General features: G+C 34.1%; 11 protein-coding genes and 1 pseudogene across 12 annotated transcripts, besides 2 other annotated features; 11 read left to right on the top strand and 1 right to left on the bottom strand.

The window, feature by feature from the left end:
- Positions 1-15929: part of a mobile genetic element that runs on past the window's edge.
- On the top strand, positions 689-1099 carry TVAGG3_0460080 (ATP binding; the record flags this gene model as incomplete). The annotated part of the gene is made up of 1 exon (XM_051235029.1): positions 689-1099. The coding sequence occupies one exon, from the start codon at positions 689-691 to the stop codon at positions 1097-1099; it is 411 nt and encodes a 136-aa protein (XP_051092853.1).
- On the top strand, positions 1119-1521 carry TVAGG3_0460070 (integrase core domain containing protein family; the record flags this gene model as incomplete). Its single annotated transcript, XM_051235028.1, has 1 exon — positions 1119-1521. A coding segment is annotated over one exon (403 nt), but the record flags the coding sequence as incomplete, so codon positions are not given.
- TVAGG3_0460060 (integrase core domain containing protein family) lies at positions 1653-2204 on the top strand (the record flags this gene model as incomplete). Its single annotated transcript, XM_051235027.1, has 1 exon — positions 1653-2204. One exon carries the CDS (start codon positions 1653-1655, stop codon positions 2202-2204), a length of 552 nt encoding a protein of 183 aa, XP_051092851.1.
- On the top strand, positions 3505-4062 carry TVAGG3_0460050 (organellar and viral DNA polymerase type B; the record flags this gene model as incomplete). Its single annotated transcript, XM_051235026.1, has 1 exon — positions 3505-4062. The coding sequence occupies one exon, from the start codon at positions 3505-3507 to the stop codon at positions 4060-4062; it is 558 nt and encodes a 185-aa protein (XP_051092850.1).
- TVAGG3_0460040 (KilA, N-terminal/APSES-type HTH, DNA-binding family) lies at positions 5159-5986 on the top strand (the record flags this gene model as incomplete). Its single annotated transcript, XM_051235025.1, has 1 exon — positions 5159-5986. One exon carries the CDS (start codon positions 5159-5161, stop codon positions 5984-5986), a length of 828 nt encoding a protein of 275 aa, XP_051092849.1.
- Positions 6429-6750, bottom strand: TVAGG3_0460030 (uncharacterized protein; the record flags this gene model as incomplete). The annotated part of the gene is made up of 1 exon (XM_051235024.1): positions 6429-6750. A coding segment is annotated over one exon (322 nt), but the record flags the coding sequence as incomplete, so codon positions are not given.
- On the top strand, positions 6842-7715 carry TVAGG3_0460020 (annotated as a pseudogene). The gene has a single exon. A coding segment is annotated over exon 1 (874 nt).
- TVAGG3_0460010 (organellar and viral DNA polymerase type B) lies at positions 9464-10570 on the top strand (the record flags this gene model as incomplete). Its single annotated transcript, XM_001284356.2, has 1 exon — positions 9464-10570. One exon carries the CDS (start codon positions 9464-9466, stop codon positions 10568-10570), a length of 1107 nt encoding a protein of 368 aa, XP_001284357.2.
- TVAGG3_0460000 (uncharacterized protein) lies at positions 12459-12884 on the top strand (the record flags this gene model as incomplete). The annotated part of the gene is made up of 1 exon (XM_051235023.1): positions 12459-12884. One exon carries the CDS (start codon positions 12459-12461, stop codon positions 12882-12884), a length of 426 nt encoding a protein of 141 aa, XP_051092847.1.
- On the top strand, positions 13701-14486 carry TVAGG3_0459990 (uncharacterized protein; the record flags this gene model as incomplete). The annotated part of the gene is made up of 1 exon (XM_051235022.1): positions 13701-14486. One exon carries the CDS (start codon positions 13701-13703, stop codon positions 14484-14486), a length of 786 nt encoding a protein of 261 aa, XP_051092846.1.
- Positions 14746-14988, top strand: TVAGG3_0459980 (uncharacterized protein; the record flags this gene model as incomplete). Its single annotated transcript, XM_051235021.1, has 1 exon — positions 14746-14988. One exon carries the CDS (start codon positions 14746-14748, stop codon positions 14986-14988), a length of 243 nt encoding a protein of 80 aa, XP_051092845.1.
- TVAGG3_0459970 (uncharacterized protein) lies at positions 15037-15255 on the top strand (the record flags this gene model as incomplete). The annotated part of the gene is made up of 1 exon (XM_051235020.1): positions 15037-15255. The coding sequence occupies one exon, from the start codon at positions 15037-15039 to the stop codon at positions 15253-15255; it is 219 nt and encodes a 72-aa protein (XP_051092844.1).
- A 3151-nt stretch (positions 15930-19080) lies between the features above and the next one.
- Positions 19081-20635: part of a mobile genetic element that runs on past the window's edge.

The raw sequence follows: 20635 nt of genomic DNA, 5'->3' as shown, positions 1-20635 counted from the left end.
GAGCAGACGACATAATATTGAACTATGATTTGGGTTCAAGTGCACCATTAGAAAATCCAAGCACTAGTGTAAAAGATACTCTTAACAATTTAGATAAGAGTTGCAGGAATATCGAAGATCATGCCAGAAACTTTGAAGCATATGAACTACCAGCAATGTTAGATAAGAAAGCAGACAAGAACCATACACATAAATCCTTCACTACTGTTAGAGCAGACGACATAATATTGAACTATGATTTGGGTTCAAGTGCACCTTTAGAGAATCCAAGCACTAGTGTAAAGATACTCTTAACAATTTAGATAAGAGTTGCAGAATATCGAAGATCATGCCAGAAACTTTGAAGCATATGAACTACCAGCAATGTTAGATAAGAAAGCAGACAAAACTTATGTGGATGCAGAACTAACAAAAAAATTTTCGAAACCAGATACAATGACATTTACAACAGAATTATAAATGGTGAACAGCAACTCCATTTGATTTGTTAGAGGTCTTCAACCAGATACTTTTGATTTTTCTTGGATATTCTATTGAACTAACATTACATTATAAAAGTGGAACAAATGCAACATTTCATCCGGGAGATACATTCAAATGGTATTTAATGACATAAGTTCTTTAGAATATGTTTAGAGTTATGAGCATATATGATTTAATATATCCTATAGGAGCTGTTTATACGTCTATGAATCCAATAAATCCAAACACTTTATTTGGTGGTAGATGGTATGAAATAGTTGACAGTTTTCCATTCTACACTAATACGCAGTCAATGAAGATGGGAGGTTCAAAGAAAATAGGTATTGAAAACCTTCCTTCACATATGCATAGGTTCAGTGGAAGAACATCTGTGGAAGGAAACCATTCACATTCAATAACAAAAAGAGGTTATATAAATCTTGCAGCGGGTTCGGATAGATGGGGAATGAATAGATATGATATCTCAGATGACCCCAAAGATGTTAGCACAGGTATTTTCTGTGGAACTGCAGGAAATCATACACATGTTGTAGCTGGTATTACAGACCCAGCAGGTAATGGAAAAGATTATATGCCTCCTTATATAACAATGCACGCTTGGATACGAGTTGGTTAAACTCTTTAACTTTACATAAATGAGCTTGAAAGAAGTATTCGAACAACATCCATGGAGGTCATTTAAGAAGTTCAATGAAGCTGCAAAGAGTTGGGGATTTACTAACAGAGCTGAAGTGAAAAGGTTCTTTGACAAAAATGTTGTACATCAAACAAAAATAAACCCTTACGACTACTTTTTACCAATTTACTCCAACACTCCTGACGCATACCAATTTGACACTCTCATTCAAAGCAGAAAAGGAGGACATAAACCATTCCTCATCTTCATTAATGTTAACACTCGTAAAGCATATGCATATCCAATGAGGAATAAAGGAACTCGTGAAGTGTTAAGAGTTTTACAAAAGTTTGTAGCAGAACATAGCCCAAGTACTTTAACATCAGACCAAGACAGTGCATACCTCAGCAATGAAATCACAGATTTTCTCATTAAGCATAACATAACTCACTACACTACTGAAGACCATAACCATAACATACTCGGCATCATAAACCGCTTCATAAGAACGCTCAGAGATTTAAATCAAGAGCGAGACTTTACCGAAGAAACAATGAAACACTTTCTCGAAGTATATAATTCCTCAACACATTCTACAACAGGACATACACCAAATTCAATGACACAACAAGAAGAAGAAAAGTATATACAAAAGAAACGAAGCCAAACACAAAATATCAGAAATTCAACACAATTTACCCTCATTCCTGGTACAAAAGTTCGTGTAGTTCTTGACGACAAACCGTTGACAAAGAAACGTTTAAGGTTAAGTAGAAACTATTATATCGTAGACTCTACGCAAGGTAATGGATATCTTATAAAAGCTGCTGACGACTCTATTGCGTTTTACCCTCGACATAAATTAGTCGAAAGTAGTAATGGCAAACTTGCTGAAACCATTGACGAAGCAAAGCGAGGAGTGGTTATTGAAATACTTGGCTATAACATAAACGATGACACTTATAAAGTAAGATATGAAGGAGGTGTTGAAGATGTTATACCATCTAAGAACTTGAGAGAGTCAAAGCCAACACATCTGGGACCATTAGAGCGGGAGTACTGGAAAGACAAAAATATGCCAGAAAGAATAAGAAAATTCTTCTAAACTTTTTCATTAGATGTAAATCAGACAAAAATAATGTTTAGGTGAAGAGGTGAGATTTCACCCGTTTTTTCACATGTTTTTTCACCCTCACGAATTTTCATGAATTTCCTTAAGATAGAAAAAAATAAAACTAACTTTATTTTTATTTATTTTTTATTTTGTATAAAAGATATGATTTCAGGGATTTTTTTGACGAAGTGTTAATCTTCACTTCGTCAAAAATAACAGTTATATAATGAAAAAGTGAAAGTTATTCTTCATTTTTTTGTATAAAAGATATGATTTCAGGGATTTTTTTGACGAAGTGTTAATCTTCACTTCGTCAAAAATAACAGTTATATAATGAAAAAGTGAAAGTTATTCTTCATTTTTTTGTATAAAAGATATGATTTCAGGGATTTTTTTGACGAAGTGTTAATCTTCACTTCGTCAAAAATAACAGTTATATAATGAAAAAGTGAAAGTTATTCTTCATTTTTTTTTGTATAAAAGATATGATTTCAGGGATTTTTTTGACGAAGTGTTAATCTTCACTTCGTCAAAAATAACAGTTATATAATGAAAAAGTGAAAGTTATTCTTCATTTTTTTGTATTTGACGAGAATGTTTAGGGTAGAAGGTGAGATCTCACCCGTTTTCTCACCTCTTTTCTCACCTCTTGAATTTTCATGATTTCATCGTAAATGTTTTGTCAAACATGAACGTATATGTTTTGTCAAACATGAACGTATATGTTTTGTCGAAACTTCTTCATCGTAATGAGCGTAAATGACCCAAAAATATATTTTAGGTGAAGAGGTGAGATCTCACCCGTTTTCTCACCTCTTTTCTCACCTCTTGAATTTTCATGAATTTCCTTAAGATAGAAAAATAAAGTTAGTTTTATTTTTATTTATTTTTTTATTTTGTATGTAAAGACATGATTTCAACAATCGGCACAACAACAATTCAAACAACAGCACCAAACTCGTTAGTTATGAATCCTACGTCAATGTTGGTAGAGATGAAAAACTTCATTCCTTCTTCATATACTTTCGAAACAAAAATCCAGAAGATAAAGCAAGAACTGTTAACAAGTAATTTAGACTGTAGTGCGAAAGATGAAGAAAATGAACAGTATCTTTATGAAATGCAGGACATTATTGACCATTTGCCTAAACTACCTGAAATCCAACAACAAAAACTAACCATTCCCGAATTTGACGAAATTGAAGTGAAACCAACTGACTCAGTAGAAATAAAGAAGTTCATACGAAAGGTAAATTATGAATTCCTTGGTTTTCATTGCAACCATAAGGTTATGGACAAAGATTGCGACATGGTATATAAGAATGTTTCTGACATATATAAATCTGAAGAATTTAAGACCTACGACAACTTTGTTTCGTTAGTTGCTGAATGTGTATGGCAGATAAGAGATAAAGATAGAAGAGGTAAGGTATGGAATGAACAGATAAAACCAGCAGCTTTTGAGTTAAAGAAAACCATTGACGCTTTAGTTGTTTTAGCAGGTAAGGTTTCAGAATATAACGCAAAAATGAACCCGCAATGTTCTAAATGTAAAGCAGCAATGAGGAGATATAACTACTCCGTCAAAGAGATAGAACGTATGCGAAACGACTATGCAGACTTAAAGAAAGAAGCAGAGAAGCCGGTAGAAGATAAAATGGACATGTTAGAATTTCTGAACAAAAACTATCCAACTGCAGAAGATTTCCTTCTATCTGACGTCAAGAAGAAGTATAAAGAAACTTTCGGTATCGTTAAAACATTCGATGTACTAAAAGAAGAAATAGAAGCTACGAAACTGTTTAAGATTTCAAATATACATCGTACAATTCATGTAAAACGCTTGTGAAAAAAACAGGTGAGAAAACAGGTGAGAAAACGGGTGAGATCTCACCTCTTCACCTAAAATATATTTTTGTCTGATTTACGCTCATTACGAAGAAGTCTTGACAAAACATGTACGAAGAAGTCTTGACAAAACATTTACGTTCATGTTTGACAAAACATGTACGAAGAAGTCTTGACAAAACATGAGGTTAGAAAACAGGTGAGAAAACGTGTTAGATCTAACATGTTAACATAAACATTATTTTTCTATCTTAAGGAAATTCACGAAAATTCAAGAGGTGAGAAAACAGGTGAGAAAACGTGTTAGATCTAACATGTTAACATAAACATTATTTTTATTGAATTCAGCAACAAAATTCTGAGTAAAATGACATATGGCACGTGTCAAACCGTTGAGTTTTCACAAAATTTAAAAAAATAACTTGGGTGAGAAAACAGGTGAGAAAACGGGTGAGATCTCACCTCTTCACCTAAACATTATTTTTGTCTGATTTACGCTCATTACGAAGAAGTCTTGACAAAACATTTACGAAGAAGTCTTGACAAAACATTTACGAAGAAGTCTTGACAAAACATGTACGAAGAAGAAGTCTTGACAAAACATTTACGAAGAAGTCTTGACAAAACATTTACGAAGAAGTCTTGACAAAACATGTACGAAGAAGAAGTCTTGACAAAACATTTACGAAGAAGTCTTGACAAAACATTTACGAAGAAGTCTTGACAAAACATGTACGAAGAAGTCTTGACAAAACATTTACGAAGAAGTCTTGACAAAACATGTACGAAGAAGAAGTCTTGACAAAACATTTACGAAGAAGTCTTGACAAAACATTTACGAAGAAGTCTTGACAAAACATGAGGTGAGAAAACAGGTGAGAAAAGAGGTTAGAAAACGTGTTAGATCTAACATGTTAACATAAACATTATTTTTGCTGAATTCAGCAACAAAATTCTGAGTAAAATGGCATATGCTTGCTTCCCTCGGTTTTCCGAGGGAAGAGATTCCGTATGAAAATCGTGAATTTCCTTAAGATAGAAAAAATAAAGTTAGTTTTATTTTTATTTATTTTTTTATTTTGTATGTAAAGACAGTAATGTCAACAACAGAGAACACAACAACAGTTATAGTCCATGAAGCCATAAATGAAGAATACGAGTACATACAGTATAGCAAACAGTTACGTCTCATTCGTTCGGTCAAAGATGACATGTACCAAATGCAAAGTATAATGAATGCTCTTCGTTCTACAAAGCAAGCATATCATTGGTTTGAAAACCAACAGACAAAAGAACTTTTAGAAGAATTTCCTCATATGATTGCTTCCCTCGGAAAACCGAGGGAAGAGATTCCGTATGAAAATCGCAAGAATTTGGCTCCTGGTTTGAAAGGTTATTATGTTCATAGACTATTAGTAAATGCTGTAGCAATGTGGACTTCACCTCGTTATGCTTGTTATATTTTCATGATGTTAGATGAACTATATAAAGCAGAACGTGAAGATATGGAAAAGAAACTTCAAGCAAAAGATGAAGTCATTGAATCCAAAGACAAAAGCATTCAGAAAAGAATACCACGTTCGGTACCAAAAGGAAAGGAAAAGAACTATAAGTATATGATTTATACTGAAGAGATGGAAAATGAAGAAGATAAAGATATGGTTATGTTGCATTTAGTCAGAAGAAACAACAAAAGCTTTTACGACCTTGCTAAGATTTACAAATCTGACAGAAATTGGTTCTATCGCGAAAACTTACCGATTTCAATGACACCGAATGAGCAAATAAAGGAAATTGTCAAAAATACTCTTCCTCAAACACACTATGACATCAAAGGTTGCACAATACTTACATTCAAAGAAGACTTAACATTACTGAAGGAAAAAATAACAGAATATTTCAATAACTTCAAAGAGGAAGAATAAAAAAAAATCTAAGCTAATTTTATTTTTTTATAAAATTTTATCTCATATGAAAGAACATGAATTTAGAATATTCGGAACTCATGACAGAAGAAGAGAACGAACAACATGTAAAAGATTATGCAAAATTTCTGAAGACATACAAAGCATTTAAACAATATCTAAATGCTTCTAAAGATTATGCAAAATTTCTGAAGGTATATAAAGCTTATGAAAAAGCGTATGAAAAGTTTATACATTGGGGAATTGTTGTAAAATATCGATATGAAGACTAACCAAAAATATATTTTTGCTTAAATAGCTTCAGGGTCTATTTCTTCAACCATTTCACTTCCTTCGTCAATGTCAATAGAAGCTTCTTCAACCTTTGGTAAGAATTTCTGTATAACATCTTTGTTCGTTATTGTCTTCAGAGATGAAGGATAATATTTCATATTTGTTTCACCTTTCTTATATTCTTTCTGTTCGGAAAGATTCATAGCAATACTGAAGAAGTCAATGTTAGAGTTCTTTATAACAGTATAATGAGTATCTTTGACATTCACGAAGAAACTCTTTTGTTTCAAAACTACTGCTAACTCTTGTGAAGTATAACGTTTGCGGTCAATGACGATAGCTAATGGTCTGACATACTGACCAAACTTAGATTCTTTCACAAACTTCTTGTTAAAGATAACATTAACATTTGAAGCATTATTGAACTCATTCTTGATGGCATTAGCGAGAGCATTGTATGAAAAGAACTTGCAATCTTGCATGTGTTTCATTATAATAAAAATATTAAATTATTTTGAAAAATAACTTAAAAAAATCTAATCTAATTTTTTCAAAAAATATTTTTTTTATTTCCTACTAAAGATGTATCGGAAGTTGTCTAAGTTAGAACACTCGGAAATAAAACAACTTCTTACAGAAGCTAATATAGATGTTGCAAAGCATTACGCAACAAACAAAAAGGCACTCGCTGACATCCTCAATGACTACAATGGTGCAATAAGTTATGATAGAATTCATGAGTTCATAAAGCCGCAACGCGGCGAGGACGAAGTCCATGCAATAGCATTTCCTTTAAATGACGTTGCTATTGACTTATATCATAGACGTTCAGTACCTCATGAAGTAAGAAGAGAAATGTTTGACATAACAAATGCAAACGTTGGTGAAACACGAAAGAGAGACGACACACTGAAACAACAGAGAAGAGAGATGTTTAAGAGCGCTATAGAACAAGTTCGCAAAGCTAATAATGTCATTCGTTCCATTGACGACAAACCAAAAGAAGGTGAGAGATGGTTAAAGAAAGATGAAGAGAATAGGAAGAGAAATGTGAAGTCAGGCAATAGACTCATTGACTTTAACAATCGAAGCTTTAGATGAACCAAACAGAGACTACTTACACAAACATTTCGGTAAGGTTTTCATGAGACTCTTAGAGAAAATTAAAATAAACTCACAACAGAGATGGATGGTATGTTATAAACTTGGTGGAAAGTATGAATGTTCTACGTTAAACCTCAATAATATTGGAACATTACTACATCAGCTCTTGAAGGAGAACTTTATATCAGAGATAGAAGCAAATGCTGCAGGTATTGTTGAAATGCACTATGACTTCTTCTTGACAAACATAAAGAATCTTACCGAAATAAAGATGTATGATTTAACAGAATATGAAGGCTTAACGATGTCAGATGTAAAGAAAGGCAAACCAAAAAAGAGACCATATAAAGATGAAAGCACACTGACAAATGACCAGAAAGCCATTTTGGAAGCTCTTAAGCAAACAGGAAACCCGGCACTTATAGAAAGCTTTTGGAAAGATAATGGTGAAAAGAAGTTTTATAAGAAGAGAAGCGGTCAGTTCTGGAAGTATCTTTGCACATTACCTATAAATCTTGAACGCTACCAAATTTTCAATGAATTGAACAAAAGAACTGCAACACTTATGACAGAAGACAATTGTTTCGTTTATGCTTGCATTCGTGTTAGAGACTTTCCTCAAAGTAAAGTACAAGAAATTTCTGACGCAACAGGTATAGCATTTAATGTTACCATTGGTTATTTCAATGACTCAAGACATAATGAAATAAAGAGATACATACCAAAAGAATGTGAAACTGTTAGAACTATTGACTTACTTCTTGTTGAAGACCACTACATGCTAAACGAAAGATTACCAATGACAACATATTTCATTCGCAACTATATAGAAATTCTCAAGCTTGTGGTGGAATGAACATTGAGAAACAAATGAAGATTTATACAAAGAGAGAAGATAAATATGTAGTTCGTTATGATAGAACAACACCGTTATGGATGTTATGAAAACATTGTGGGAGTGCAAATATTTCGAACCTATTTCTTATGGAGAACTTTTCACATATACTACTGACTTATATAAACAGAACCTTGCACCATTTAAAGATTTGACATATGCTCCAAAGTATTGTGTACAACTGAAGAAGAAAGCCGAGTCAAAAGAAGTAAAAAAATATAAGTGCAAGTTCATTCCTGAGCACGTTTTCTTTGCTGACTTTGAGTGTAGCACAGACGGCTTTCATAAAGCTTTTAACATATGTTACGACAGTGAAAGATGGTTCAGTGAGTGAAAGCATTTGGGGTCAGAACTGTGCAACAGAATTTTTGAGCGACTTCCTGACAAGAGTTTAATATATTTCCATAACCTCAGTTATGATATAAACTTCATCTTAAGACACATGACAGAAGTGAAAGGAACTCCCATCATTAAAGGTTCACGAACAATGCAAATAACTGGCTTATATAAGGAAGGGCAATTATTATAAAAGACTCTTACAGTGTGTTATAAATAAGAAGCTTAAACTATTTCCTGCTATGTTTAACTTACAAACAGGACCGAAAGAAGTATTTCCATACAACTACTACAGCAGTGTTTTGTTAGCAAATGACAACAGAACTGGTGTCATTTCTGAAGCATGTAAGTTTATCCGGGATGCAGATACATTCATGAAAAACATAGATTCCATCAAAGGTTGCAGAATAGATGAGAACCACTTCGACTTAGAAAAGTATAGCACATTTTATTGCAAACAAGATGTAAGAATTTTAAGAGAAGGTTTTGTTAAGTTCCGCAATGACATATTGAAAGAATTTGATTTAAACGTTTATGACTACGTTAGTATTTGTTCAATTGCTAACAAATTATTTGAGAACAGAGTATACTTCCCGAATGGAAATCTTTATGACCTCTCAAATAAACCAAGAGAATTTATTTCGAGATGCATTCAAGGTGGAAGATGTATGTTGTCAGATAACATTAAACAAAAGAGTAAAGAGAAACTCATTGCTGATTTCGACGCTGTTTCATTATATCCATCAGCTATAGCAAGACTTTATACTTTAGAAGGTATTCCAAAGGTTATGAAGAGAATGTTAAGCACAGAGTATCTCATGAGACATTTATTCGATGACGACCAAAAGGAACCCATTGGTGAAAAGTTTATGTCTGGCTTCTTTGTTCTCATTAAGATAACAGAGATTGGAATACATAGACACTTTCCTTTAATAGTTTGTGACCCTGAACTAAATCCAGAACTTAACGTTCCCAGAAGTTCAAACACTTGCTGTTTAATGTATGTTGACCATATAACATTACAAGACCTCATAAAATATCAAGGTGTCAAATGTGAAGTGTTGCAAGGATACTATTACGATGGAAACAGAGATATTAGAATAAGAGATGAAGTAAAGAAGTTGTTTGAGTTAAGGTTAAAGTATAAGAAAGAAGGAAATCCTTTGCAAGAAAATATAAAGCTCATTCTGAACAGTATTTATGGCAAAACTATTCTATCTCCTATTGAGTCAAAAATAACCATAGTAAATGACAAAGATGCTATAAGATATGCCATCAGAAACTACAACCATATAGTGAAGTTCGAAGGTTTGGATGGTTCAGATAAAACTATTTTCAAGCTAACGAAAAGCATTTGCAGACACTTTAACTTCTGTCCACTTGGTGTTAACATTCTGTCTATGTCGAAGAGAATAATGTGTGAAGTATTCTGTACTGCTGAAGATATGGGACTTCAAATATTTTACCAGGACTGTGATAGCATGCATATTTTCAATGAAGACATACCAAAGCTTGCAGCAGAGTTTAAGAAGAGATACGGTCGCGAACTTATTGGTAAAACATTAGGTCAGTTCCATTCTGACTTCGCAGAAATAACACCTGGAAAACAAAGTTTAGCATACAAGTCAATATTTTGTGGAAAGAAGACCTACATAGACTTACTCACTAACGATTTAAATGAAGTTGCATTCCATGCACGTTGTAAAGGTGTAAAACAAGACGTTCTTGCTTTAACAGCAAATGAAATGTTTCCTGAAGCTATACAATGCTATTACAATGAAGATAAGAACATTCACATACCTGTTGGAACATATGACAAAGACTCTGAGTTCAGTTTAATGAAACTTTACAAAGCACTTCATGATGGTCAAGAGATTGGATTTGACTTATGTAAGTCATGTCAACCTTGCTTTGAAGAGAAGTTTAACTTCTCAATAACGACTAAAACAAGCTTTATTCGTAAGTTGAAGTTCTGAGGTCATTTATTTTTGTCAGCAATGAGGTCATGAATGAGGTCATTCGTGATAAAAATAAGCCGCTAGCGGCAAGGGCGAAGCCCATGAGGTCATATATTTTGTCATTTATGTATAACCATTGTCTCTCTTAAACTTTGCAATAGACAGCTTTGTTCTTCTTCCTTCTACATCTGTAATGTTTATATAATCTTTGCTATACTGTCTTAAGACATTCATTCGTCTGTATTGAGTTCCCATGAAATAGTAAAAGACATCTTCACTTGGGACATAGTAGTAATTTTCTAGAGTAAATTTAGAGTATTGTATAATTTCAACAGCATCTTCAGGAAGAGTGTCTACAATGTCAAACCAATAGCCATTCGAACCAGAAATATTTCTCATGTTTTGTCTTCTCGACACCCACCTTAAGTTTGAGATATGAAAGTCTCCTCTGTCTCTGTTTATATGGTCTACTTCTCGAAGTCCTTCAGGATTCGGTATAAATTGATTTGCAACAATTTTATGCTTAAAGAGTTTATGTTTGTTTAAATAAACACAAATATAACCATCACCGTTGTCAAACTCACTTACAACTCTTTTGTTACTTATGCGCCTAATTGGATATGGGTACTCTGAAAAGATTTCATAGTCATTGTCATGTTCGAGTGTTTGCCAATGTCCTTCACCTTCCATGCCTTTCACTCAAATAAAAATTTTCAGAAAAAATAAAACTAGCGTAGATTTTACAATACTGCGATGGTAGAGTTTAAGAGTTGTGCTTCAATGTAGAGACAGTCCTTATGGTCTGGAGGTAAGAACACTGGGCAGTTATGGTCATGAGTGGAGAACATGTCTATCCAAAACTCACGATTGAAGCCAGTTAATTTATAGTATTTAGGGTTAGGAAGTGGTGAAGTTCTTGTATGACCAATGAACTCATTTTCAACTCCCTTACTTAAGTTTGAATATAATATAGCTTGCTTTCTATCCCAAATGCCAGGTGTTACAATCTTTGAAAATTCATTTTTCCTCGGAAGCATTGCATCATAATTGAAAACATTCTTGAAATCATCACTTGGTTCAGAGATTTGAAATCTTATACGTAATGGATTTTCTTTCTCTTTAGCGACTTCATTGAATGGTGAATATAACAAACTGACAGTCATGAGTTCCATCTTCATTTTCATTAAATTCATAATGAAAGTCTATAAGTTGTGGCTGACTACCTTCTTCTTTCAGTTGTGCAAGAAACTCACGTAAAGGCTGTAAAGTTTGTACTTCAATGTTGAACTTTTTCTCGAACATTCATTAAATGAAATCATACATTGCAACAATGTTGTATCGTCTTTAAAGTATTTGTATATGTGAATGTTTTGGGCGCTTAAAGACTGTTCGTCATTTTCTATCTCGACTTGAAGTATAAAGTCAACCTTTCTGAAAGCACGTGTTATATACATAGATGTTATGCCAATGTACTTCTCTTCATTTATGTTCACAATCCAGTCTGTTGGAAACTTAAACGTTACTCTGTTCCCCTTTATTTTGACGTCAGGGTTTTCACTACTGAACGCAACAGTTAAAGGTATTTGTCTATACATTTAATTCGGATAAAAATAAACCATTTACTTCTTTCTTTTGCTTCAGCTTCTTCTCTAGCTTTCTTCGCCAGTAGTCTTGGGTTCTTTTGTCTTCCAGCAGCTAATGCAGCAAGTTGTTTTTCACTAAGTTTTCTCTTTGGTCTCTCTGGCTTTTGTTCTTGTTTTTGTTCCTTCAGTTCGGATAAAATTTGCTCACGAATTTCTTTCTTCAATGCTTCAACATCTATGACCCCTTGGGTCTTGTCCGTAGGGCTTGTCTGAGTCATTTGACTGCAGATAAAAAACAAAATTAAAACTTTAACCGATGTAAAATGAGCTTGTCAAAATCAGAGCGAGAGTCTATTATATTAAATGACGCAAGAGGAATACAACATCCTTTCTATTACGTAAGTCAGAGTAAAGATGGTAAAATATACGTAAGAAAAAGAAAGGTTCCATTAGCGAATGCAGAAAGCGACAACATTAAGGTGTATGGCAAGGGTGAAGCCCATATAAAACCTTCTGTTCAAACTGAAAAGTCAATAGAACCAGAAGAAAAGAAGCCAGATGTACTTTCAATAACGAATCAAGAGCTTATTGCAAAGTTCGTGAATTTCATTGAAAAACAAACCGAGTCAAAGAATCCTGACCCGCCAGTGAAAGAAGTTGAGACAAAAGAGAATGTACAGTTCATTGAAAATGTCAAGAAACAACTTCCACCACGAATGCCAAGAAGAAGAGTGAGAATAATGAAGTAAATAGATATTTTTATCCGAAGTAAATACATGCAGAACGAACAGTTAAACGAATTTACTCCAGCAGAGCATATTCATCAGATTCGCTCATATTTCGATATCATAGACAATGCAGTTCAAATTGGTGACACTAATAGAAAATATTCTGACGCAAAGATTCCATCACAACCTGGAACTGCTAAAGATAACACATGGGTAACATTCAATCTCTCACCTCCTGGTGAAAATATGTTGGACCTTTACAATACATTCATTACGTATAAAATGGAAGGTCAATTTATTGTAGATAAAGAAATTGGTTCAGGTTCCAATAAAACAAACCCACCAGGATTTTGGATTGGTTTCGATGACGCTTTCTATGCAGTTGCTGGATATCAAATCCTTGCAAATGGTCGTATCGTATATTCTCAAGACAACGCAAGAGAAGAAGCATATATAACTTCAAACTCACAAACTACCGAACAAATAAAGAAAGTAGATGTTTTCTCAAAGACTCGACATGAAGATGTATGGAGTCATTCGGGAACATGCAGAACAGGACAAATTGTTAGTGGTCCAATTACAGCAGGAAAATCATTTGATTTTAAGCTTCGTTTAAGAATTCCTGTTAGAAGATTCCTTCCATTAGAAGCTATTCGATTTATTCCAGCTTTTGCAGGAAACATTCAGCTTAAAGTAAAGTTCAGTAGCGACGCCTTACAATGCACATCTATATCTGTAAATGATATCATTGCTTTCAATCCAACTCTTAAAGTTGCATTTGCTTCAGATTCAAATCCACCGACAAATAAATTTGTTCCATGGAATGAACCATTCACTATGATAACGAAGGCAGTAGAAGCTAGTGGAACAGTTACTATTACAACTGTAACCCAGCAACTATTTCGAACAAAGATGGATTTTAATGAATGTTTCATTCATCCAAAGTCATTCTCTTTAGACCCTAACATTTATACAGAACTTGTAGAACATTATACAAACGAGGCTTTATGTTTTCCTGTTAAAGTTATGGATTGGATTCCTATGGACGGTTCATTCTCAAAGAATACAGATAGTTCAAGTGCAACATTTACAGCAGCTTATACGCCTATTAATGTTAAAAGTATTTGGGCACTATTTAGAAAGAAAGACAACTATTATGTTAATTTTGAGAACCCTAAGTTTAAATATCTTCAGCTTTCCATGGGAGCTTATGGAAATATGCCTGCAGAACCTGAAAAATCATATGGACCTGTATTTTATGAAATGGTTGCGAACGCTTGCAATACAAACAATGATATGATAGGATTTAATGAAGATGTTATGAGGTCATTGGTGGATGATGGTAGTGTGGAACATAAATGGGATAGCTATGACAACACACATTTCTTATGTGGTTTTCCAACAGAAGTGGACTTTTGCTTCCAGCAAGGTCAAACATCTACTGCTCCAATAACATACAAATTGTCTGTTAAAGGACCTATTGAACTAGCAACTGAAAATGTACCAAAGCCACTTATTGGATTTATGAGGGATTGTTGCTTTGCCATTCAGGTGCGTGCTAATGGAATCCCAATAATAAGATTAGATGACTATAACTTAGCTACGGACGACAGTGAGGAATAAAGGATGAACGTTTATTTTTAAAGCTTATAAATGAGTTCTTCATCAAGCTCTCGTGAACCTTCACCATCTATGAAACAAACTTTACCAAACGATTATGGAGCACCTATTGAATATTTCTTACGAGCTGCACAATGGCAAAGAGCAGTCTCACCAAGGTTAGGTGTTCCACCAGCTCCTGTCAAAAATAGCATTTGGTCAAGTCCTTATATAAAATATGGTCTCCCACTAGGTTTGCTAGCTACAGCAGGAGCAGTATATGATGTTGAAAAGAAATAAAGCAAATGTTGTAAAATATACTGAAGTAGCTGAAGTTAAACAAACTCCAACACCTTCGCCAAAACCAACGTCAAAACCAACACCTTCACAAGCAAAACCTTCAATGACTCCTGAACCTATGAAAGTACAAACTCCTGTTCAAAAGTCAACTCCTAAACCGACTCCAACATTTAAACCAGAACCTACTCCTCAAATAAATCGTAAAACTCCTGCGTTTCCTTACTGAAAAAATAACGTTATTTTTATTTAATATTAAAATTTTTATTTGATTGAAATGACAAATAAAGTCACTGAAGCAATGAAACAAAAGTTTTTGGTAGAATACATTAAATCAGGAACTATTCCAGAAGGTTTTTACGTTCATACTATGAAGGATGGTAGAGTTCAGTTTAGAAAGATAAAGCAACCATTAGATAAAGAAGGAATTTTGAGAAAGATTAAACTTCATGAGGACAACATTGCTGAACTTAAGAAGAAGTTAGAAGAGTTATAAAACAATGAATTCAACAGGGTGAAAAAACAGGTGAAAAAAGAGGTGAGATCTCACCAATTCACCTAAATTTAAATGGATGTTTTCATACGTGTGAGGGTGGTGATATCATTAATTTTTAAGTTTATTTTTTATTTTATTTTTATATAAATGACGAAAACTATTGAGATAACAAACTACAACGGTCATGAGTTCAAGAATTTGTTCTTCGTTCCTCGTGAAAATACATTCTATCAGATACGAGGGAGAAAGGGTAAAGTTAGTTTGAGCGTTTATGAAGGAATGAAGAATGGAAAGTTTATACAAGCATACGATACAAACGGTAAACGTGTTTCATTAGCTTTGTCAAAACTTACAGGTATAAACTATGACAGTGATTTTGACCTATATGAAGAAGAAAGTGAGTCAGAAGATTATGAGCTGTTATGTGAAGCACAGCAATGGAGGAGTTGCATACTTTTGTAAGTGAGAACATTAGTGGGAACGTTAGTGAGAACGTTTATTTTTTCATTAGTGACGTCGTTAGCGATGTCGTTAGTGAGGTGAAGTGGTTGGCGGCTTTGTAAATATTTAAGGTTAAGTTAGTGTTGTCGTTTGTGTTGTAAAATATACGTTAACAGTTTTGTAAAGTGTCAAAACCGCTAAGTGGTGTATGGAGGCGCGCAGTGCCTCAGTACACGACTTAAGGTCAGGTATGAGGGGCTTCCAGGGGCTGCGCCCCTTCTAGCCCTAAGAATTTTGCCCAAGACCCAAGAGGAGGACCGAACCCCAGCCGACCAACCGGTGACAAAACCAAAACCGTTGTTATTTACATCATATTAATGGTGTCACTTTTAAAAATGTCACTTTTTGTTTCACTTTTCACAAATTATATATGTTTTCATGTTTTGTCACTTTTCTGTCACTTTTCGGGTAAAAACATTTTTATTATTATATATAAATGAATTTTACAAAACCACCGTTACCGTTCTTTGGAAATAAGAGTAAAGTAAAGATTTATATGAGAGAACTTAAGAAACTACCGAATGGTCTAACATTTGTAGATTTGTTCGGTGGAAGTTTCTATATATCCCATTTGTGTCATACAATATTCCCAGACTCAAAGATTATATGCAATGACTTCGACAACTATATGGACCGTCTCAAACATATTCCAGACACAAACAATATATTGAAAGAGTTAAAAGAAAGATACCTATAGGTAAGATGGAACGTATACCATTAGATAAGAAAAATATTGTGAGAGAGGTTTTGAAAAAAGCAGAATATATAGACTGGAATAGTATATCTGCTAGACTATTATATAGTGGTGCTATAAGAGTTCATGACATTGAAACACTTATGTCAAAAGTTTTATATCTTAACTATACAAATGTTTTCAAAGAGGACATAGAAAAATATATTGAGGGTATAGAGTTTGTGAGATGTCATTGGACAGAGTTGTATGAAAAATATAAAGACAAGGAAAATGTTTTCTTTATAGTGGACCGCCCGTTCTATAACACATGGGATTTTCAATACCAAGTAGACTGGACTTTGAGAGACTCTTTAGAAACTTTAGACGTTATACATAACCATCCATGCTTTTACTTTACATCCGATAAAAGTGGTTTGGAAACCGTTATGAGATGGTTAGAGGACATACATGCCTATGAGTTTAGATATGACAAGATAGAATATGAGAGAGGTCCTATAAACTGGAGAAAGTGTCATAACAAAGAAATTTTATTAGTAAGTAAATGTGGTTTGAAATAGGACTACTTGTTTTAGGTTTTTTCCATTGTGTCATTTATTTCTTTGACGTGGCAGAAAAGTACAGAGAATATGAAGATGAACCAATGCCTGCAAATGTTCAGTATATGTACTCGTAAGAGATATTTTTATCTAATATTAAATGGACGCACAGAACTTAGCGAATGCACAGCAACCTGGACAACCAAACCCAGAGAATATTCCAAATGAAGTTAGAATACAAACTGCAATGGCAAACTATGGTCAAGTGCCAACAGATGTACAAATGCAAACTGCCATGTCAAATGACGCTGCGTTAGGTTTGCCACCATGGTATGCAAATATGAGATGGAAAGAGTTTTATACAAACCCTGAAGTGGGATATAAACAACTTTATGCAGATGACGCGAACACAGGAGTTGACCCAGAATATGTTTTCTACCAGAGGAGAAACAGAATGTATGAGCTCCAGTTAAAGAATGCTATGGAACTCAACAGGAAACGTAGAGACTAGGCGGACATTAGATTTTTACATATAGTAAAATGGGTTTCTTCAGTAGTATTGGAAACTTCTTTCGAAATGTTGGAAGAGGTATATGGAATGGAATAAAATCTGTCGGAAAAGGAATTTGGAACGGAGTCAAAAATATTGGTAAAAGAGTAGGTCAGTTCGTTGGTATTATACCTAAAGACCCCGAAACCAGAAGAACAAGCTCCTGTTATACAACAGCCTGAACCTGCACCACAGTCTAGTTGGCAACCAAATCCAACACCTCAACCGTATTAAAAATTATATTTTTACCGTTCGATAGTAGTTGTATATGAAACTAAGTTCTAAGTAAAACGCATGTATAATGGAATTATTCTTTTTCTTCCATCTGTAGTAAACCATACTTGAAAGTCTGAAATACTTCCACTCGGCGGTTTCATATAACTTTGTAGGTTTTTTCGTAAAAGTCATTTGCCAAGCATAAGAAAGAGTTTTGGGCGCCAGAAAATGAAGCATGAACAATAATAGCAGCTGGGTCGAAAACATTTTCATATGTTCCATTAGGGTTTTCGACTTCATAAAAGTCTGGGTGTACTGGATATGCTGCAGGCTGATTTAACATCCTCATAAATCTATACCATGCCAAGTTGTTATATTTTGTAGGAAATATAAACGTTTTCTCCAAGGTCTTCTATTCTATTGATTTTAACAGTTGCATTTTTCCTGTCATAAATAATATCGAGATGGTACTCTCCTTCGTCAATGTTATACTGGTTTGCATATTCGATATAGATATCGTTATATTTTTCTTGAAAAGCTTTGAAGAGTTGTTTCTAAATTTATAAGCAAACTAACTTGTAAAAGTTTTCCCTGTTCAAATTTCTCATAATACGTTTTTCTTTGTTATAGTATCGAACTTCAAAACCGACCGTAAATGGAAACCATGTATGGCTTCTGAAATGAACTTCATTCTACGAAAGCCAATAGCTTTTGTGACGGATGGGTCTCTTAACCATCTCAATGGGTAGTCAAAACGATAGCCTTCATGCTTTACGGTCTCTGTCTCAAACTTTTGACCGACATTAAGTAAAAGTTCATCTAATGGTTTAGTTGTAGCAACTCTAGAATTTTCTTTTTCTATTGGAAGCATATTTTATCTAGAATAAAAATGTCGAAAGATATTGCTTCCATGAGAGAAATACAACACAACCGACAATCATTATGCAAGCTCTAAATAAGAACACAACAAACTTTTCAAACTATTCTAAGATATCTGAGTCATTGAAAGAAGGAAACTTAAAACTGACATTAAACCCAATGACAGATGAGTTTCTGTTTCAAGACAATAAGAACCATACTGTCTGTATAAATCAACAAAAGGAACTTTAAACGAGAAACCTATAAATGAACTTCTTTTGAAGGCAGATGTTGACAACAAAGCTGACAAAGAATATGTAGACGATGCAATAGCAAAAGAAGAAGAAAGAGCTAACAATGCTTATGCAACAAAAGAACATACTCATCCTGAACTAGCAGACAAAACATATGTTGACAATAAAATGTCAAGTGAAGTGACAAGAGCTGAAAACGAATATTCTAAAAAGACTCATACACATTCTATATCTGATATTACAAACTTAAACGTTAGCCTTGAAAATAAGGTAGATAAGGGACTTATGGCTAGTGTGTTAGTGAAGAAGGCGGATAAGGAATATGTGGATGAAAAAGATAAAGAAATTATAGAAAGGGCTGAATGGTATCATGAATGGACATCGAAGATTTTTAAAACTAAAGCTGATACAGGATGGGTTTCAGGATGTTTAGACCTTAAAGCAGATAAAACTTATGTTAACGATGAGTTAGAGAAGAAAGCAAATAAGACTCATACACATACAAGTTTTACAACTGTTAGAGCAGACGACATAATACTGAACTTTGACCTTGGTTCAAGTGCACCTTTAGAGAATCCGAGTACAAGCGTAAAAGATACTCTTAACAATTTAGATAAGAGTTGCAGGAACATTGAAAAGTCATGCCAGAAACTTTGAAGCATATGAACTACCCGCAATGTTAGACAAGAAAGCAGACAAAACAGAGCTTCAAACATTAAAGACAGAAATACTTCAAACATTATATCCTATAGGCTCTATTTATACGTCAATGAACTCTACCAGACCAGAAGTAGTACTTGGTTTTGGAACTTGGACTCAAATAGTCGACAGGTTTTTGTATTGTGCAAACTCTTCAAAGGAAACAGGTGGAAGTAAAACGATTTCAGGTGAAAATTTACCTGCACACAGTCACTACATAGATTTAAGTACATCTCAAGCAGGTTGGCATAAGCAAATAAATTTTGGGATTGGTCAGCAATGAAAAAAGGTAAAGGATATGATGTTAAAGACGACGTTCAGTTTGCTATAAATTGTTTTCTGGGGTAACACTCAGGAGATGGAAAACCATACACATCGCGTTACAGGATATACGCAACAACGGGACAAAGTAAAGAATACATGCCACCTTACATGACAGTTTACGCATGGTATAGAAATGCTTAGTCGTCATTTTCAACTTCTTTAGCATATTCGTCAGGAGTTGTCTTATATTTGTTAGGAACTGTCTTTGAAAGTATACCACCTTGAACTTTGACAAGTTTGAAACGAGGTCTGGCAATAGTAGTTTTATCTTCTGCTTGCAGTGTGTACATTTTGCCATGTTTGCCTAAAACTTCATAATATTCTCTTGTATACTTTCTTCTATTTTTACGAACACGAATGTGAGTACCTGTCGAGTTCCCATTGTTGTCATAGTCAATAGTATTTTCATATGGGTCGCGTTTAGGTATTTCTATTTTTACTTTGTCACCCTTCCGAAGTTTGAAGCCCGCATTCTTTCTTGTTTGTCTCTTTTGACTAAATTATTAAATATATAGTCTTTCTCTAAGTCAGGGTTGTTTTTCATTTCTTCGGGGGAGTGGTTTCCCAAACCTTTTTGTTTACGGTTATTGTAAATATTTAAAACTTGTCTCATCTTTTGCCATGGAGAAGTGTCTATACTTGTCTCATATGACACTTCATTTGCTTCACACCTTGTGGTTGGTTTAAGTCTCTTAACATTTTTATACAACCGTCAATGACACCAAGAGCAGAATGGTTTGGTCGACGA

This window comes from Trichomonas vaginalis, chromosome II (genome assembly GCF_026262505.1).
Source record: "Trichomonas vaginalis G3 chromosome II, whole genome shotgun sequence".
Classification (NCBI taxonomy): domain Eukaryota; phylum Parabasalia; order Trichomonadida; family Trichomonadidae; genus Trichomonas; species Trichomonas vaginalis.
This window is presented reverse-complemented; position numbering and strand designations above follow the sequence as displayed.